This window comes from Lipotes vexillifer, unplaced genomic scaffold (assembly GCF_000442215.2).
Source record: "Lipotes vexillifer unplaced genomic scaffold, Lipotes_vexillifer_v1.1 scaffold848, whole genome shotgun sequence".
NCBI classification, from domain to species: domain Eukaryota; kingdom Metazoa; phylum Chordata; class Mammalia; order Artiodactyla; family Lipotidae; genus Lipotes; species Lipotes vexillifer.
The window spans coordinates 1,068,172-1,089,516 of NW_006790234.1; the positions used below are offsets into that span (position 1 = coordinate 1,068,172).

General features: G+C 40.9%; 1 protein-coding gene across 1 annotated transcript in view; it reads right to left on the minus strand.

Annotated features, from left to right (window-relative positions):
• SPIRE1 (spire type actin nucleation factor 1) overlaps positions 1 to 21,345 on the minus strand; it is a gene marked incomplete at its 5' end in the record, with an annotated part of 69,290 nt that overhangs the window by 13,948 nt on the left and 33,997 nt on the right. The window contains 4 exon segments of the mRNA XM_007472164.1: positions 1,742 to 1,829; positions 11,189 to 11,361; positions 16,314 to 16,355; positions 20,683 to 20,812. Of these exon segments, the coding sequence (XP_007472226.1) occupies positions 1,742 to 1,829; positions 11,189 to 11,361; positions 16,314 to 16,355; positions 20,683 to 20,812 (433 nt within the window).

The window sequence follows — 21,345 nt, forward strand, 5'->3', positions numbered from 1 at the left end:
TCTTTCTAGGTTTTCTCTCTATTGATATTTCCATTTTGTTCACACATTGTTTTTTCAACTTTCTTCACATCTTCCTTTATTTCTTTGAGCATCTTTAAAATTGTTGTTTTAATGTCTTTGTCTAGTATATCTGTCATCAGGTCTTTTTCTGGGACCTGTTTCTGTTATTTTGTTCTTCTGAATGAGCCATATTTTCCTGTTTCTTTATATGCCTTGTGATTTTTTGTTGAACACTGAACATTTGAATTTATCAATGTGGTAACTCTGGAAGTCAGATTTTCCCCTTCCCCAGGGTTTGGTTATTGTTTTTGTTTATTGTTTTTCTTACTGTTGAAGGCTGATCTCTGAAGATCAGCCTGAGGTGTAAACTTAACATTTCCTCAGGTCTTTTATGAGCCACTGCCTGGGCAATCATAGTCAATTTCTAATTCTCCCATATGCATATGCCGTTGTTTTTGAATGTTCTAGGCTTTTCACTCTCGAAAGGGGAAACTTGAAAAATGAAGGGGTGGGGGAAAGGCACCAGCCCTTTAAATCCCCTGGAGATGACTTCAGCTAGAGGGGAGGGGGTGAAGCTAGGAACAGGGCAACAGTGGCTGCCTGCCTCTTTGCACTTTTGAAATCAGAAGCAGTAATCAGCAATCAGAGGACAGATCCCCAATATTTGGAGGACAGGGTCCTTTTTGTCCACCCTGGCTCCTGCAAGCTGCTCTAAGAACAGCACACAGCTGCCTGTCATGTGGTTGGGGGTGGGGGATGAGTAGCTGCCACTGTGCTATGAGCTGAAATCTACTGAAATTAACCCTGGAAGTTTTAGGCATTCAAGAGACTCCAGAGTTCCAAAAATAATTACATCAGACAGATTCTACCACCGCAATTATTGTCTAGGTGGAAAGACAAATTCCGGTGCCTCCTACTCTGCCATCTTCCCAGAATCCTCCCCTTTAATATATAATTTTGATCTTATAAATGAAAAGATTACCAATAGTATTTTTTAAAATCACTTAACTTTAGATTCTGTATTGCCTGAAGAATTATAAAGGTGTTTTTACTATCTATACATGTACGTGGGTAAGGGTGTGTGTGTGTGTGTGTGTGTGTGTGTGTGTGTGTGTGTGTGTGTGTGTGTGTGTGTGTGTGTGTGTGTGTGTGGGGGGGGTGTAGGGGGGATGATAACAAGTGTGATTATTCAGAGCTTCTGGCTTAAATTTAGATAAGGAGGTAATTAATCTAAAAAATACATACAGACAGTTGACCTATTCCCTACAACTATTATCTGTAAGCCCAAAGGTGACTGATTTGTTATAAGGTGAGAATCAGAGACCCAATTGCCCATTTAGCCCTACTTTATGATGTCATTCTAGGAAAATAACAATATTTCTCTTCCTGACTAGTGAAATTCCAGGGTTAGTTCTTTAATTAACTAGTTACCCCAAATGACAACAAGGCACTTTGGGATTCCTTTTTTTTTTTTGCGGTACGCGGGCCTCTCACTGTTGTGGCCTCTCCCGTTGCGGAGCACAGGCTCCAGATGCGCAGGCTCAGCGGCCATGGCTCACGGGCCCAGCCGCTCCGCAGCACATGGGATCTTCCCGGACTGGGGCACGAAACCGTGTCCCCTGCATCGGCAGGCGGACTCTCAACCACTGCGCCACCAGGGAAGCCCGGGATTCCCTTTTTTTAGGTCAAGTTATGTTTTTTAAGGCGTCTGACACTAGTTCTTTGTACTACAAATACTCACTCTTCCTTGTGGACACAGCCTCCAGAAAGGGATCTTCAAGGAAGGAGGGAGATGCACTGCTGCTGGCTGACCTGGGCAGAGTTTCTTCCTGAGAAAGGCATAGGCAGACAAAAGAGAGAGAGAGAGAGAGAGAGAGAGAGAGAGAGATCTCATGCTAATTAATAATGTTCACTCATAAATATTTAACATGAGGCACAAAATTTTAATGTCAAAGGTTCAAGGCAAGTTGGAGACAAGCTAGAAGGGATCTAAAATTAGACATGTCTGGGCTGTGCCCTGGCTTTGTCCCTCATTAGAGTGATGTGACACTGAGCAAGTTTCTTATCTTAGTTTCATAATTTCCATAGGTCACTACAAGGACAGATCTGAGAACACATTTTAAATGCTTACCACATTACCTAGCACACAAGAAATGGTGATCAATATTATCATTAGTGGAGTATTTAACACACTTATAAAAGTAATAGACTTGGAACCCCACAAGGGTAGATGTGGTGTATCTTGTTCCTCATTGTTACCTAGTACCAAATCTATCACTTACTAAGTAATGAATAAATATTTGTTGAATGAATGAAAACAAATATCTCATGAAATGTCATATGAATCTAGAAAAATGTCTGCATTGTGCCAAACAAAGTTTAAATTCCTATTACCAGTGAGAAGAGACCTTCTTAATTTGTTTTACATTATACCAAAATAAAGTATAATATTTATTCATGAAAAATTTACTATTTACTACATGACAGGGGATATACATTAACTAGAAGGCAACTTACTTCCATAATATGTATAGAAAACTGATAAATATTTTTAAATATACAAGAAAGTTAGGTTAATATATTAATCTATGACTATGTGAAACAAATAGTGAAAATTCTCTCTGACCTACTTAGTTAAGGTGACTTTAAGAATTAGCCATTCACTAAAAACTGGCTTTACCTAAAACCTACTGCTGAAAGCATTGGTTTTGAACACACCTCACTACGAAGGATCTGGCCAAGGAACAAGAGAAGAAGAAAGCCTTGTAAACCGCACAGTCCAAACAAAGCCAGTCTGAGCAGCAACCTCCGCATTCTTGATACTCACCACCAAGAACAAGTCAGGCAACGTAAGCAAAGACTCACCCCAGACATGCTGGAGGTCACACAAGTCTCTAGAAAAGCCAGCAAGAACTAGCATAATCCCCTTCTGCTTATGGAAGGTCAAAAAGGAAATAAAAGCTAAGAGTATCTCATAGGAAAAGAAAAAAGGAGTCATACCAGGACTTTCCAGTAGTTATGAGGTGGGAGCTAGAAACAAACAGCAGAAACCATCCCCATTGCACATATTTCAGCCAACCTTCCCTAGAATCATTTTTACAGCCTAATTTCATGTAAGTCTGAGACATGTCCATGCCTTGCACCCCACTACCTACTCGTCTGAAATCCCCCCACTGAGAACAGCCAAGAGCCTGTCCTGGGCAGGCAGGGCCATTGCAGGGACAGGGTGTGGCTCAGGGCCTCTTGGGATTTGCTCCCAGAAGCTGTGGTTGGTCCTCTGGCCCTGCATGCCCACCTCAGGCAGCTGCACCCACTTTCAGACTACTTGGAAACTAATCCTACCGTTAAAAAAATAAACTCAACCTGGATTACAGACCTAAATGCAGAGGAAAACATAGGCAGAACAGTATTTGACATAAATCGTAGCAATATTTTTTTGGATCCGTCTCTTAAAACAGGAAATAAAAGCAAAAATAAACAAATGGGACCTAATTCAACTTAAACTTCCTTTTGCACATCAAAGGAAACCACTGACAAAATGAAAAGACAACCTACTAAAGGGGAAAAATATTTGCAAATGGTATGACTGATAAGGGGTTAATATCCAACATACATAAAAAATTCATACTATTAAACATAAAAAAAAATTTTTAAATGGGCAGAAGAACTGAACATTTTTCCAAACAGGAAATGCAGGTGGCCAACAGGCACATGAAAAGATGCTCAACACTGCTAATCATCAGGGAAATGCAAATCAAAACCACAACGAGCTATCACCTCACACCTGTCATTTTGATGTCAGAATCACTATCATCAAAAAACAAAAAAAACCCCCACAAATAACAAATGCTGGAGAGGATGTGGAGAAAAGGGAACCCTGGTACACTACTGACAAGAATGTAAATTGGTCTAGCTACTGTGAAAAACAGTATGGTGATTTCTCAATAAACTAAAAATAGAACTACCGTATAACCCAGAAATTCCACTCCTGGGTATGTATCTGAAAAAAACAAATACACTAATTCAGAAAGATACATGGACCCCAATGTTCACAGAAGTATTATTTACAGTAGCCAAGATATGGAAGCAACCTAACTGTCCACCAATAGATGAGTGGCTAAAGAAGATGTGGTATATATACACGCACACAAACACACATATACATACAATGGAATATTACTCAGCCATGAAAAAGAATAAAACTATGCCATTTGCAGCAACATGGATGGATTTGGAGGGCACTGTGCTGAGTGAAATAAGTCAGAGAAAGGCAAATACTGTATGATCTCAATTATATGTGGAATCTAAAAAATATGACAAACTAGTGAATATAACAAAAAAGAAGCAAACTCACAGATATAGAGAACAAACTAGTGATTACCAGTGGTGAGAGGCAGTGGGGGAGGGGCAACAGAGGGGTAGGGGATTAAGAGGTACAAACTACTATGTATAAAATAAGCTACAAGGGCTTCCCTGGTGGCGCAGTGGTTAAGAATCCGCCTGCCAATGCAGGGGACTCGGGTTCAAGCCCTGGTCCAGGAAGATCCCACATGCCATGGAGCAACGAAGCCCATGTGCCACAACTACTGAGCCCGCATGCCACAACTACTGAAGCCTGCACACCTAGAGCCTGTGCTCCGCAACAAGAGAAGCCACCACAATGAGAAGCCTGTGCAACACAATGAAGAGTAGTAGTCCCTGCTCGCCACAACTAGAGAAAGCCCGCGAGCAGCAATGAAGACCCAATGCAGCCAAATAAATAAATTTAAAAATAAAATAAACTACAAGTATATATTGTACAACACGGGGAATACAGCCAATATTTTTTAATGAGTATAAATGGAGGATAACCTTTAAAAATTGTCAATTACTGTATTTTACACCTGTAACGTATAAAATTATACATCAACTATATATATAAAGTATTTACTTCATAGAAAGAAAGAGAGAAAGGAAGAAAGAAAGAAAACTAATCTTCACCAGGATTAGTTCCTGCCCCAGAGGAGTCACGGAGACACCCAGAAAGGAACTGGGGAGCGTGTGGTTTCCCTGTCATGTCCACTCCCATTGACTAAACACTTTCTGCCTGGCTGAGGTGTTTCAATGGGTCTCTGACATCTCTTAACATTAGTCTTTTCTACAGCCTGGTCTGGTTTCTGAAATTTGCTTATTTGTATTGTCTGATCCAAGTTACTAGTCTCTGACACTAAGTTAGGCCTTTTCTAGTTCTATGTCCTGACCAGTGACTCTTAATCAGGTCCTGGATGCAATGAGGTCACTGTCAGAAGTCCCGCAGCTTTGCTCCCGGGGTGGCGCTGCCACTGAAGGCTGCCAGAATCGTCTCAGATGCCAGCCTGGGCACCTAACTCACTTAACAGGAAGAAAAATCTCCTTCTTCCTGAAAAGAATCCCAGTGAAGGCACAGATACAGCTCCTTTTGCTAAGTTTTCCTACTGAAAGCTTTGATATAGCTCCAATCAAAGCTTATCCTGACTTTTAAAACATTACCTGGGACAGGCTAGCAGAGGTTATTAAAGATAAGCAAGAAACACTGAGGTTTAGAGTTTTAGGAAGAGAAAAAAAAAGTGATGGAAAAAGATCTGGTGTTGGGAGGTCTGGTTTAGCAGGGATTCTGCTACTGAAAAGTTGTGACTTTCTAAAGTTGGTCTCTATCTCTACTAGAGGCTCACTTTTCTCACTGAAAAGTAATGATGTTGAACAAGATTTCTAAGCCCCTTTCCAGTTTAAGTTATTTTAAATTCAAGCATTCTCATATACTGCTAGTTGGAATACTACAAAGTTTATGAGATATGCAGATTTTGGAGTTAGACTTGGGTTTCAAATCCATCTCTATAATTTACTCTTTAACAATCTTAGTTCAAAGACAACACCTTTCTGTGTGTCTGTTTCCTTATCTTTTATATAAGAATCATAGCTACTTCTAGGGTCTGATCAATTTATAATACCTAAAGTATAACATAGAGTTGGCTCAATAAAAAGTAGATATTAGAGCTTTCTTTAAGGAACTTGGCAATATGTATCAAAAGCTATAAATATGTACATTCTTTCACCTAGCAAACATTCTTCTAGAAATATCCTGAAAAATAATTCAAAGCAAAAATGTATCATAAGGATGTTCACAATATTATTGTTATTTATAATAACAGAAAACTGGTAACAGCTTAAATGTTCAAAAACAGGGGACTGGTTAAATATGGCAAATTATTATGATAGAATACCACACAGATATTTGGCATCATGTTGAAAAAGGATTAATCAGATGGGAAAATGCTCATAATATTTTGTTAAGTAAAAAACATGGGTTAGTTCCAGTTCTGGCAAAATGGTAGATTACATAACCTATATCTACAGCCTCAAGCAGGGTATAAAGTCTCTGGGTCACTACCAATAGCCCAGTTTCACAACTAAAAACTTTTAAGGACATCAATTCAAGCTTGTAGTTAATGCTGATTATTTAACTATTATAATTTAAATGCACAAAGCTGCTGAGTAAATCTAAGAGAAAAAAAAAATCCCTTTACTGGTTCTGCAACTGGAGGTCTCACTTGACAGAAAGGAAGAAAATGAATTTCCTTGATGGAACAAAGGACACACGGCATTAAGAAGACTGAGGGCAAGTCATCACCTCATGGCTCTGAACAGGATTAAGGAGTTTTTCTTTCTACATAAAGCAGCTGAGTTTATGTTGATAAAGTAAATAATCCATTAATATCCATTTCATAAGAATATCTGACTTATAATAATATATTGACTCTTTACAGGGAAATTCACTACTCAATGGGGAATATTTAGACAGGAACCTGCTCTTTGTGATAATTTGGGCCCAACTTTAAGTTAACCTCAAAGACAGCAAGGGGCAACAGGATCTTTCTGGTGCACAATGGAGTTAAATGAAATATGTCTGCAGAGGTGAGCAGAGCTGCTACCCTGGAATGGTGGCAGTTACCTCTTAGTATGAAGTCTCTGTGGAAGAGAAAATTAAATGAGATCATGTACAAACGAGTTCACCATACAGTCGGTATTCTGGTGGCTGGAAGGGTTTTTCTGGTCTGTTTTTATTTTTGTTTTTGGCCGTGCTGCATGGCTTGTAGGATCTTAGTTCCCCAACCAGGGATTGAACCCAGGCCCTCAGCAGTGAGAGCCTGCAGTCCTAACCACTGGACCACCAGAGAATTCCCCTGGAAGGTATTTCTTAAACCTGAGGGAAAAACCTCCGGTGGAGAGACTGCAAGGCCAGCAGGAGACGTGTGATCGTGCACAGAAGCACTTCCTCCAGGAGTGAGTACGGTGCCCCGTCCGCAGAGGGATGAGCTCAGTGTCAGGCGTGCTGGGACTTCCTAGGGGACACTTCCTCTGAGAATGGAAAAGGCATGAAGATGGGGAGGTGGCGGGGTAGGGAGTGGAGGGCAGAGCCTAGCCCTGCCTCCATTTCTAGCTGGCCCGCCTTGTACTTCTACAGCTTTGATGGGAAGAAAAAGTTTTGGTCCTTAAAAAAAAATTTTGGAAGCCACTCAGTAAATGGGAGGGAAGGAGGAAAAATGGGGAAGTGGTAATAAAATTGAGGGGATGGAAGAAAAGAATAAGACCAGCCTTTTCTGAGCTGCTTCTTTATTTGGCCTCCACTGTCCTCCCACTACAGGCCTGAGTCTTAGTCTTTGTTCCTGTGCAACCTCCACCAGGAATGCTTTAGACAAGTCAGAGAGGCTTGTCAGAGAGGGTCAGTCCGCTCCTCCACCCCCAGGGGAAGTCCAGGCCAGTAGGGGAGAAACAGGAGACCGGCTGTGACCTGGCATGGCACGTGCCACAAACAGCAGAAGCCGTCTGCCCACTGCTCTCCTCACCTGACTCCTCAGCCCAGGTCCTCCCTCTCCCTGAGGCTTCTCCAGCCCCCGGCCCCCTGGTGGCATCACACAGGGTGGCTCAAAAGGTGCCTGGCAGGCTGCGAGCACTCACCAAAAACATGTAATGACTCAGTGTATGCTTCGTATTTCCCATTTGGATTATGAGCAAGGGGACAAAGCCTATCGCACTGCTGTCCCTTTACTGCTTACTGAAGGCATCTGGTAAATATATGAATGGAAAAAATGGAGAGGCATTGGGAAAAAAAGAAGTTGGCAAAAAGGAAAAATAGGAGAAGAGTTAAAGAAAAAAGTGTGAAAAAACATTATTATAAAATGTGAATGAAGACACTGTGCAATGTGATGTGGGATATATCTTAGTATCTGTGGCCATTTTTATAAGTGAGCAAATAGGACCAGAGATAAATCAATCTTGGTTTAGGAATTCCCTGACATCAGGAATGCATTAAGGTGGGGAAAAGAACACCCATCCATCAATTTAGAGAAGGCAGGACTCCTCAGCCTCTTTTCCGCTTTCATATTTATGGGCAGGACTGCCACATTCTGGAGCTGAAGGAGACCTCAGATGGAGGACACGGTGGAGGCTGACACAAAGGGACCTGTCTTCGTGTCCTGTCCACAAAGCAGAGCCAGAGCCCACGGCACGTTCCTCACTAACTCACACTGTAAGGAAACCCGGCTTGAGTTTCAAGGTGCTTCGTTCATGTCTATAGAAACATCGGTTAATTGTCAGGCTTTACAAGAGACATTTTTCTGAGTTGGCTTCAACCAGTCGGTAGATAATCTTAAAGAGGCTAACGTTAAGAAAGCTTTTTAGGATGAACACAACTAATCTACCACAATTAAATTAAAGCTGAGTTTCATCAAAAGAAACCCTATGGAGCCTCAGAGAGGGCACCAAAAAACAAAACAAAACAACAAAAAAAACCTCTACTGAAACTTTGATTATCACAAAGCCCAAGTTTGAAATATAGCTGTTTAAAATTAAAGGCTTCTGCTCATCTGTGTTTTCTAAATTTTAAAGTTTGAACATATTTAGAAGTTTTAAAATTCTATATTCACGGCTTCCCTGGTGGCGCAGTGGTTGAGAGTCTGCCTGCCGATGCAGGGGACACGGGTTTGTGCCCCGGTCTGGGAAGATCCCACATGCCGCAGAGCGGCTGGGCCTGTGAGCCATGGCTGCTGAGCCTGCGCGTTCGGAGCCTGTGCTCCGCAACAGGAGAGGCCACAGCAGTGAGAGGCCCAGGTACCACAAAAAAAAAAAAAAAAAAAAAATCTATATTCAGAAGTTTAAAAAAAAAAGGAATGTAAGGCATTCTCACATTCAGCATCTTTGCCCTGCCCCTCCTTAGTACTTTAGAGCATCAGCTGTAAGGGAAGAGGACAGAGGGGTGTGCTTGCTCCAGTCCTGGCCCAGGACCATTCCCTGTTCCAGAAATCAGAGGTCCCCACCTTACTCCCAATCATGGGAGCCATGACTGCCCGGGCCTGGACCAGCAGCCAGACAAAGACCAGGCTCAACACTTCTCAGCACCGTATTTCACACTTCCTTTCTAACTAATGGGCAGGCACGCAAACACAGCCTCGCTCTGATTAAGAGAACTGTGTCTAGCAAATCATCTCAAGATCTGGATTTAGGGCATCAGCACAATATTTTCACGAAGAGGAAAACTAAGACAACTGCGGAGGCCGCCCACTGTCCTCCTCATGGCCTGGGCATTCTAGCTCGGCAGTGAAGGATGAAGAAAGGACAGGAAGGGGGTCCTGGACACGGGATGGCACGCTCCCTGCACCGGACACAGGTGCTCCCAGCAGACTCTGCAAGGGCGGCACTGGTGTCAGCACCGTCCAGCTTGGTCACCTCCAGCCACACGTGAGAACTCAGTGAACTGAGTTTTAAATTTAATATAATTTACATTTCAATCATCACAGTTCTAGTGGCTAACCACTAGATCTTCTTTTAATTTTAAACTGTTGTTCTCACAGGTTAGCATGAATTTCTTTAAATACGTGAGTGTCTGCTGGGGATTAGGACCTGGGAATATAAGGTGAATTCCGCACCTTCCCTCCTGGGAGCTTGCACTTGGTGAGAGAGAGAAAAAAATGGATAATTATATTACAAAGGGTCAAGTGCTCTAACACAACAGACGGATCAGAGGGTTATTATGGAATCGGAAAGGAGCTGGGTGTAGGCTGCACGCAGATGCACAGAGCGGAGCAACAGGGAGTAAGCAGGAAAGAACAAGGGACCCAGTGGGGCTGAAGGGTAAACTGAGGCAGAGTGATGTTACAGGCACCAGATGGCACAGGCTCTGACACAGCTTCTTCAGGGACAAGAGCTTAGTCCTGTAAGTGGCAGGAAGCCTTCAAAAGGTTTCAAAGACAAAGACCCTAGTGGTATTTGCAATATGGAATCAGGGAAGCTAGGAAGAAGGAAGATAAGATATGACTGATGAGAGAGCGCATGCACTGAATTGGGCAGTAATAAGAATACTTCTTTACTATTCTTGAAGTTTGAAAAACATTTAGTGGCAAAATTGTTATTACTGATATTGCTGGATGAGGTGTGGAGACGGGTGAGGGTGTTATAAGAGAATAACTCCTCAAGTTCTAACTTGGATGAATGAGGAGAGAATGGAGCCAGCAACCGAGACAGCAGACAGGAGACTAGAAGCCTGCTGTGTGTGGCATGGTTTGGCAGGGGGCGGGGTAATCATTTCATTTTATATAAGCTGACTTTGAGGGTCGGGTAGTGGAGACATACAATAGTGACACTGCAGACAGAGGCTTGCAGAGACCTGGGAGCACCCACATCAGGAACAGGAAGGATCCGCAGGGCATGGGCACAGTGTTGGGGGACTTGTCTGTTGGTGTTACTATTACAGAAAGAAGAAGCTTCAGTATGGATGTGTGTGTGTGTGTGTGTATGTGTGTGTGTGTGTGTGTGTGTTCTAGAGAGGGAAGAATCTATGAAGATGTTTCTCTTTTTCCTTCCCCAAAACGAAGGGAAACATATTTAAGAAAATATAGGTTTGAAAACTGTTGACTTATTTTAACCCCACTGTAATATAAGACTACGTATGTATGTCACAAGTTATTCTATAAACTACAGCCACTATATTGGCCTTTATTAAATAACAGTATGTAATCCAGTTTCATTTCCTGCTAAATGAATGAATTTTAAACCTAACTTTAATTGACTGAAAAATGGGAAGAGATTAAGTAACAGCTGGAGCAACACGAGGACCGGTTGGAGGGCGCTCGCCTCCTGACCCCGAATCGGGACATGGGGGGCCGTGGGGCCTCACCTCCGAGTCAGAGCTGTCCAGCTCGGCCAGAGTTGGGGCTTTGAGGAGTTTCTTCCGCTGCACAGGCACCTGCTGTACGGCACCTGCCCCATTTTCTTTTGATTGTGACGTTAAACCTCCATTCACCATCGATGATTCCAGGACATTCTTTGGAGATTCAGGGGTAGCTACCTCTGGTAAAACAAAGGTGAAAGCTTAGCTCTTCTTGAGCACAGAAAGGTAATCAGTGAACCAAACACACTTTTCCAAGTACCTGCACTTGGAATCACACCCAAGGTGATACGGCATTTCTACGTCATGCAAATACAACACAGAGGCTAGATACAGTAACACCTATGCATATACAACACTTGTGTTGACATTAACTGTCAGATTCAAATAAAGGAAACCTTTAAATGAATAATTATATATTCACACTTGTAGATAAAAATTTAGAGCTAGAAGAAATACTACAGATAACTGACTCCAACTTCTCTATTTTCCAGAGGCCCAGAGAGGCTAACTTTCCTTTTAGCCTCAAAAGAGCTACTGATCGATGGATCAGAGTGATGGCATGCACATATGGCTGTAAGATCTGAAAGTGGTTTGATTTTAAAGTAAAAATAACTAATAATCTATATGCATATAAACATGAACACAAAGACTCTGAGATACATTTCCTCTGATAAAGCTGATTTTGATTTTCCAAAGCTCAAATCTGGATGGGAAGGCAGTGAAAGAAATGTGGCAGCACAGAGCATGGAGTACAGAGTACAGACTACAGAACACAGAGCATACAGTATGGAGTACAGTGAACAGAGTACAGAATAAGAGTATGTAGCATAATGTATAAACTTTAGAGTATACAGTATAGTTAAGATGCAGATGGTTTGGATTCAAAGTCTAGCTCTAGTTGTTTGACCTTGAGCAAGTTACTTAAACTTTCATTCCTCAACTGTAAAATGGGGCCAACAACAGAAATGGGCTTGTTGTGAGGATTAAATAAGTTAACAACTGCATATAAAATACTTTAGTGTGTGTAATAAAGGCAGTGCACAGTGAATGTTAGCAATTATTAACACTGACTTTTATCTCCATTTGTAAGTGAGTGAACTAAGGCTAAGGGTGATTTAGCCAGTCACACAGCCAGCGCGGCACAGCTGACACTGGAATCCTTGTCGGTACTGATTCTAAAAGGCCACCTTTTTTTGTACTGGAGCCTGTAATCTTCCAATGCAAGTGGAACTAATTTTCTTCAGTATTTCAATAACTAATAATTTTAATAACTAACTACTAAATTAGAGTATTTAAAAGTGAGAAAAAGCAGTCCCTGCATGATTTAACTCACAGACCAGCCCATAACCTGGTTTTTGCCCATGGAGCAGTCTGTGAAACTCCCATGGTTGGGGGTAAAGGGTATGCTGGGCACTGAAAAGTCAGAATTAATGCTTGTTTGTGGGGGGTGGGGGGAAGCGTTGTACCTGAAGTAACTATAAAATACAAGAATGTTTTAGTTATAGTAGCTCCCCCCAACATGTAATAGTTTTATGCTTGAAGTGGAAGAGGTGGATTTCCAGGTAACATTCAGAATGTAAATATGTTCTAGTACAGCCTTCCTTGACATTATTTAAAAGAATTATGTGAATTATTTATTATAAATGATGTATATCTAACTTAATATTCACAATTTCTGCATATTTTTAGATATCAAGGCCAGAACTAGAACTGCCCTTGTGAACTAGAAAGGTTTGAGTGAGCAAAAAAGTAATGAGGAAAGGAAAAAAGGAAGAAGACAGACTTGTCATAAGTCATTTATCATTTTACATAAAATGTTTAACAGAAAACTTGACAACACATGAGTTGACAACACATGAGTTAATTTTGTTACTACCTCTCCAGGTATTAAGCAGCTAGAACAAATATATGATTGGGGGATGGAGTATGCTGAAGGGACAAAAGGGCAAAAGCAGCAAGTTTTTACAAAATTACAAAGTTTGTACAAATTACAAAATTAAAATCTTTAAATAAACCTTTCATAAGGTGTAGAAAGCAGTAGGCTGCCACACTTACAAGCGTAATTTAAAAGTCTTCTACAGAGCAAAGGAGGAAATGATTGGGCTAATTGATTAATTCCTATTCAAGAAAAAAGGTAATGTTTAAATATGGCCTTGAAGTATCTTTTGAAAAATCATATTCTATAGCACACATTTTTTACACACTTCCTCCAGAGGTTCACGCAGTAGCGGCAGCCAGTCTTCCAAGAAAAAGCACACGTATCTCCCACTGGTCCAACTATCCACATCCAACTGAGGCTCTGCCTGGAGACACAGTGAGCTTCTCCAGGCGGGTCTCACAGGTCCAAGCCAGAGTTTCCTTAAGGGTGAAGTCACCAGTGGTGTGTGGAGGAACATTAACACAGTTTTAATGTTTCAGAAAAAATATAATTACTATATCAGATACATGATTTTATGGATGTTTTTGCTTACGAAAATTTTATAAGTCATTTATGGTAGATTTTAAAAGTTTGAACAGTACTGGTGGCACTTAAGTCTGGTAAAATCATGAGGGTGATATCTGCACTGAAGTTTAGGGAACACTGTTAAGTGACAGTGGCTGCCATGAGCTAACTTCATTCTCAATGCAAGGGATCTGAGAAATTACCCAATAGCTCTCTAACTGCCTGAAGACTCTGCTGAGGTTGGTAACTGTACCTGAGCTCGCTGACTCAAACTACTGAAATAAACACCTAGTACTCAATTCAAAGCTTTGGGATAAATGGAATTAATAGAAGAATATGTTCTGTCCCAGTCAGGCTTCAGGATGATCTCCGTATGCAAGACTAAATATTGTGTGTGATTTTATCTAATACTGTATATTTGTAAAAGCCCCAGTTGAACACACTTTTAAGAGATATTTTTAAGTAGTTTGATTACTTATATTTTTCTGTTCAAATGAATGAATCCTCATTATCACTTCAGTGTATCTGATGAGAAAACCAAACCCTTGGATAAGACTTTAGACTTCTTCTATATAAGACAGAATTTCTGGTGATATTTATAAGTAAGCAAACTATTTAAGATGCTACACAGAGCTTTGGAAGTCACATGCCTCAGGTTCAGAATCTAAAACACACAACCATGATATTAAATACCTTATGTAATAACTTCTATTATTACATAGTGTAATAATTATATCTGTTAGATACACCCAGGCTGCTGCCTTATTTAGTTGGAGGAAATATGGCTGAAATAAAGATTGTATATTTAATATTTGCATCAGAAAAATAAATTATACTTACCTTAATTAATGTTGGCTGGATTAACATTTTCCACTAAGAATTAATATTTCTAAAACATATCTGAGCAGCAGAACATACTTCAATGTGTCCTATTCTACACTTACGTGCATTACCTACACTACGCATTTAAATATTTACTCCTTAGTTAGCTAATTTCCCAACTTAGACAAGAAATGCATCCCGATCTTTGCATTTAGGTTAGAAGAATAGATCAGTCTTTTCCATTTATAATTTGGGACATTTAAATTGGTTAGTCAAAATGACACAATGAAAACACAAGAAATCGAGAATGAAGCGTGTGGAAATTGCAAAGTACACTAAGGTACAAAATAAATTATGGCAAATGATAAGCAGTGAAAGCAAATCAAAATTTTTTGTTGCTCCTTTACATCGAGGAAGCTCAGCACCAAGAGCTTTCTTCCCAACACAAGAACCCATCATATAACCTATAAGACACGAACACACCTACATACATGTGTGTGGGCATGCACGCCATCCAGGTCAGCCACCTGTGCCTACTTCACGGGAGCCAGCAGCCAGTGTGCTTAGGCAGCGGCCACTCCCAGAGAGCCCGCCAGGGAGGAACATCTTTAGTAGATATTTAGAAGAGATGGATCTTAGTATGTGTTGCCAACTTTGGGAGATTAGCAGTAACACACATGTTCTCAAACATTTCTGAGTTTATTTTCCAGACCAAGCTTTTTTTTTTACAAAGTTACTCTGCAAATGGTTGATAAAATAAAAATTGTCAAATGGCTAAAGAAAATAGAAAAAGCTCCTCAGTGGTCAGTCAGAAGTAGTAAGTGAAGACTATAACATATTTATCTGAGTTTCTTGAAAGTGCAAATATTAGTCATGCCTAAGAGAACTACAAATATACACAGAAATTCAAAAAGCAGTTGGGAACTATTTTAGCAGCTGGAAGATACTCAGTAAATATTCACAGAACATGATACTAGAACTCTCTGGCTCTTTAAATATGAATTTGTATGTAAGATATGCCAACAATTCCATGGCATGTAAAAGAAAATTCTGGAAGGAAATACTAGTGCCAATATCTTATCTCATTTTACATTCAAAACAGCAGCTTCCAAAGTCTAAAATTCTTACGTGCAAAACATTTTATTGGGACTAAGCTGGCTTTGAAAATTTGCTCATATATAATTTAAAAATTCAATTTAAAAGGGGGGCTGATTTTACAGATCAAATTTAATCATTAATAGCTACTTGTTTCACTATTAGTCCCTGTCTATTTAACAGAAGGGCTCTAAACGTGTCCTACAAACCCGGGACAGATGATTATATTTTACAACCAAAGCCATTACAATGCTCATGTGTTTTTAGACTCTTAATCAGCACACAGAACCAGCGTGACAAGGCCCTACGCACAGGAACACTGGGTACGCAGATAGCTCTTGCCCCTCAACTGAGAAGCAGTCGTCCTCTGAAGCAGCTGACAGTTCTGAGTTCAGCTACCTGAATAACTGAGTGCTTTAGAGAGTAAGAAGTGTCAAAACTTTGCTTCTTTGTTTTCTATGCTCTGAAGGCAGAGTTCTGTTAGACTCTGACCGCTGCTTTATGAGATTGGGGGTGGGCTGGGCACTGTGTTCCATGACCACAAGTGTCACGGTTCTTCCACAGGCTCTTGCAAGGCAACAGATTTATTAGTTTTAATTTTTTTTAAGTATACTATTTTCAAAGAAACAGAATGTTTTATTTGACTGACCACAGCCTAGAAGAAGCCTTTCAATTTTCTTTTTTGACGTGTTTGAACAAGCAGATGAATGAAATGTATTTCACAGAGACCACAAAACCCACGTCAGGTGTGGAAGTGCTTTTTTTTTTTACCTGACAAGTCAAAACTGTAAGACATGCTAAGTGGCCGCATTGCTGAAAAAAGAAAACAAACAATAAAAAGAAAATAATTCAGCTGTTAGGATATACAGGGAAGATGAAAAAGGGAGGAGGGTTCAAGACTTGTGGTGGCACATTTCACACTTTAAGGCAGAAGGCAGTGAATAACAATCTGAAATACAATAAAACCATGAGTCTTAGTTTTAATTATATTACTAAGACTTGAAATGGAGTAACAATAAAAGAAAACAGATAACTTTTAAAGAACATGTTAAAAATGAAAGCATGTTAAAGATACAAACATTTTAGAATCATAGTACAGGACTTTATACTTAAACATAAAAGAGTTCAAAAGAAAAAACTAGCCATGTTTTAAAACATGATTTTATGGAACATACAAAATCTTTAAAATTTAACAACAAATGTATTCTTAAATAATTTCAGGATGAAAATGTGGCTCTCTGCATACAGGTGAAACATCTTATCAAAAATCTCATTCAGGTACTACCAGCATCACAAAGTATCACTAATTCTCTATTGTAGGCAGTGTAACCTGGCAGTTGAAGCGAGGCCTCAGGAGCCAGAGAGCCTGAGTCTGAACCTCAGCTCTGCCACTTACTAGCAGTGTGATTCCGGGCGAGTTACTTAACCTCTCTGTGCTTCAGTTACTTCATCTGTAAAATGGGAATAATAGTACCTATTTCATGGAATTGTTATAAAAATTAAATGATTCCATACAAAAAAAGGTGCTCAGAATAGTGCTTAGCACATAGTAGAAGTTAAATAAATACAATCTCCTATGAATAAACTTATTTCTTTCCTGTTGAAATCATTTGTTTTAAAAATTTTATTACATATACTAAAAAACACTGAATTGTATATTTTAAATGGGTGAATTTTATGGTAGGTAAAGTATATCTCAATAAAGCTGATTATTACCAAGGTTTGATGAATTTGGGTATTCATAAGAATGAGAATTACCTATTTCCACTGTAGCCCCATCCATCCTATGCCCCAGGTCAGGGAGGACAGGTGGCTGTGTGGTCGGAAGAGGAGAGAACCGCAGGTCCACAGGCTTGTCAGGCACAATGTGCCCCCAGCTCATGTTTCCGAGGCAGCCCCCATACAGTTCTAACACCCAAATTTAACAGAATGAAAGTATCTCTCCATATGCTTTTGGCAGATGTTTTTAAAGGAACAATTTACATTTACAACCCCAAATCTCATAGTATGAGATGTTAGAAAAGGTGTTGGGAAAAAGAAAATGATAAGATATGATCAAAGACTGATGCAAAAGAATACTAATTTCAGACTTAACAGGAAAAAAATGGAGCTAGCCTGTAAAACAATAGGGAAATAGGCGAGTAAAAGACAACTTAGCCATGTGTTAGTAATCACGTCCTTATAAATAATGCTGTGGGGCATATTTAACGATGTGGGAAGATTTCCTGCCCCACACAACGTTACATGGGGACATCAGACACTGTGCACACAGCTCTTGTCTCCACCTCATGACGCACAAGCTCCATCACAGCGCATGCCTCTGCTGGTGAAACTATGGGTAACAGTTCTTCTTTAAACATTTCCCCAATTTCTACAGTGGGTTTCTACTTGCAATTACATGGAGGGGTAAGGTTTTAAAACTATTTAGGGAACTTTTCTTCAAGATAATTCTGCCAACTTTACCCAAACTCCCCAAGGGAAACTTTATAGTAAGAACCAATGTAGGTCTGCAGAAAGAAGAGCCCAAATCTCTTACTTTCCAATTAAGATGCAAGATCAATTTTAAAAGTAAGATTCTCATAGAACAATCACTTTCAATAACAGCTCAATTCTGGTTGTTGTGAAACACCAATTCATAAGGTTAAAATAAAATAAGATATACTATACAGAAAACTGATATTTAGTTATTCTAAAGTAGATTTCCTGCTAGTTAGCATCTAACTTGTTGAAAATGAAACAGAAGAATATGTATATGACAAGGGCATGTGATGCCCCTTCTATGCAACGTGCGGTGTCCCGTTGCCACCCACAAGGACTGCTGGTGTCCTGAACGGCCACCCCCATGCCCCTGACAGGCTGCTGTCGGTGCTGCAGGGGGAACATGTACCTGCTGCCCCGAGCCTTTCCTCTGTCAGCGCCTGTGGGCAGGGACTCTGACTGCTCATCTCTCTACTCCAACAGCTGACACGGCTGTTTAATAAACACTTGGAAAAATGAAGGAACCTTATGTCAAATATCATCCAAATCACACAAGCACGTTACGTCTGTCTTGTTCCTTTCTCTGTCCTGTTGGTACTTACACTGGAGTTTATAATCCCTCCTCTTTTCTCCTGAAAATCATGAAGCTTACTTTTCTCATGGTAATATATTTGTTTTGCCTTATAATTTTGTTGAAATCTTTTCTATTACCCCATTATTCCTTCTCAAAGTACAGTAATTTTAAAAAATCCAGTCTTAAGCAGCCGTCCTGTAACACCGTTTCCTTATTTTTCCATAGTGGTTCTTACTCTTTGAGGCTGTGGACCCTCTAGGAATCTGAGCAAAGCTATGAACCCCCTCTCCAGAAAATGCACATACATACACTTTAGGAAATACATACAAATTTGTTATATTTCAAGGGATTCACAGACCGTCCTTAGGCTCATGCAAGGACTCCCAGAATAAGAACTCTCCATTTATGTCGTGTATATGTTCTGGCTCATTATTATGTAAATGCTCATATGGATTTGTTTTAAACATCATTTTAAAGGGAAACACTTGCTGCCATAAAAATCAGAGATAAATTCACACAGCCTGCCCTCACTCTGAAGCTCTGTACATGGAAGGTACGTGCTATTATTTCAACACCTCTGGGAGTACTTGTCATCACTGTCCCTGCAGTGGAGACCAGGACAAAACAACCAACAAGACAGACGTGGGCCCTGCTGCCACGGAGGCCACGGTGTGACAGAATGGCCAAAAGTCAAACAAAAGAACATCAGCATGCAGTGACTGAGAGTCATGGGAGACAGGGAGAGCTGCTGAAGTGGATGTGACTGACCAGACGGAGAAGAGAGCCTAGGTCAGAGGGGGGAGGACTAGAGAGACCTAGAAGTAAAACCCACAGGGCTTGGCTGTTGAGTAAGAGTCAGAGGTGATGCTGAGCAATCTGTCCTGGGCTCTGAGATGGGGAACCAGGAGGAGACAGCTGGAGGAGAAAGCAGGCGAGGTCACCGCTTGGCTGCGGGGCTTGTCCTGCATGAGGGGCAAGGAGGCCCTGCTCAGCAGACGGCTGCACGTGTGGGTCTAAACTTTCAGAGAAACCTGCGCTGTAGGGCGGGAGCTGAGGAAACCAGAAACAAACCCTGGAGGAGGATGTGGTTGCTCAGGGAGAGGGAGCCGGGGATAGAAACCAGACGACTAAGCAGGGCTTGAAAGAGGCAGAAGAGGTCGGAGGAGAGAACCAGGAGACAGTGCCACAGGGCCGGCTCCTGTCCTGTTCAGGCACCACAAGACTGTTTCCCTGAATTCTTCGGGCATCTTTTTTTTTTTTTTTTTTTTTTTTTGCGATATGTGGGCCTCTCACTGTCGTGGCCTTTCTCGTTGCCGGACGCGCAAGCTCAGCGGCCACGGCTCACGGGCCCAGCCGCTACACGGCATGTGGGATCCTCCCAGACCGGGGCACGAACCCGTATCCCCTGCATCGGCAGGCGGACTCTCAACCACTGCGCCACCAGGGAGGCCCTGGGCATCTTTAATCTTACAAATTGGAGGACAGCTGCATCAACAAAAATGTTTACATTTTATAATATGGTTTTGCTCTAAATGAAAATCAATGTGTGCTTATAAAAAATATTAAACATAATAAATATAAAGGAACGTAATAAGTTAAGTGATATCAGTAATAATTGAGTCTCTTATCACATAATACCATATCTTCAAACCATAATTAAGACAATAGAAACCTGAAGTAAAACTATGTATCACTTATATTTCTAAAACGTAATAACTTATCCATGTATATGTATTACAATTTATAAAGTATTTTGACCATGACCCTATTTAATTCTTACATGAAAGTCATAATGAAGGTGTAGAGGACTTTTTATCCCCCTTCTGCTGACGAAGAAATCGATGCTTACAGAGGTGAAGAGACTGTCCTGAACCCACAGCCTAGAGGTTGGCAGAGCTCTGTCCACTATGCAGCGCGGTGCTCTCCTACACTCAGCATCACGGGGCAATAATTTCCTATTCCATGACTCTCAAGTATAGACTTCCAGCGTGAGGGGGTGTGTGTGTGTGTGTGAGTGGGAGAGAGCCCTGCAGACGGCAGTCTCTCACTGGGCTGCTGTGCTGTCTTCCAGTGACGCCCCGGACTCACCTAACCTGCCACGTCTGGTTTCCTCTGGTGACACAGGCCGCAGCTTTCTTTCTGCTTTGATTTCTTCCAGGATCCTTTCATGGAGGCTCCGTGGCCGTGGTGGAGTAGGCTTCAGTTTTCTGGCTGAGGCCTTAGAAAAAATATAATGGCTATAGAGACTTGCTTGAGTAGTTTTCCTTAAATAATTTTTACTGAAGTCCACTCATACAGTACATTATGAAATTATATTTTACTGATTGCAACACTGCTTGATAAAAGACCATTTTCAAGCAATAGGGAGATTACTGGACTTCACAGTGGTTCAGTCACATGTGCTCAAGTAACTTTAAGGAGTCAGCTTTGCTGCAGCTGTAGTTATGCTCCCTACGTGCTACTGTGACAGGCAATCCACTGAAATGTAAGCTGTACGTTACCTATTATGATTATTATTTTTGAAAGTAACGTTTTTGAGTAAGTCATCACAACCTTCTTAGAGTATTGTCTTCGTTCTATAGTTGAGGAAATACAGGCTCAGGGAGGCCGAACAACTCTCTCAGAGACATGTGGCCACTAGGTTGTGTAGCTAGTGTGCAAATCCGGGCCCATCTGACTCCATGCTCTTTCTGCTCCACCATGACCCGCCTTCTTAAAATTATTTCCTACGTGGCCTCTTTCCCTTATTTT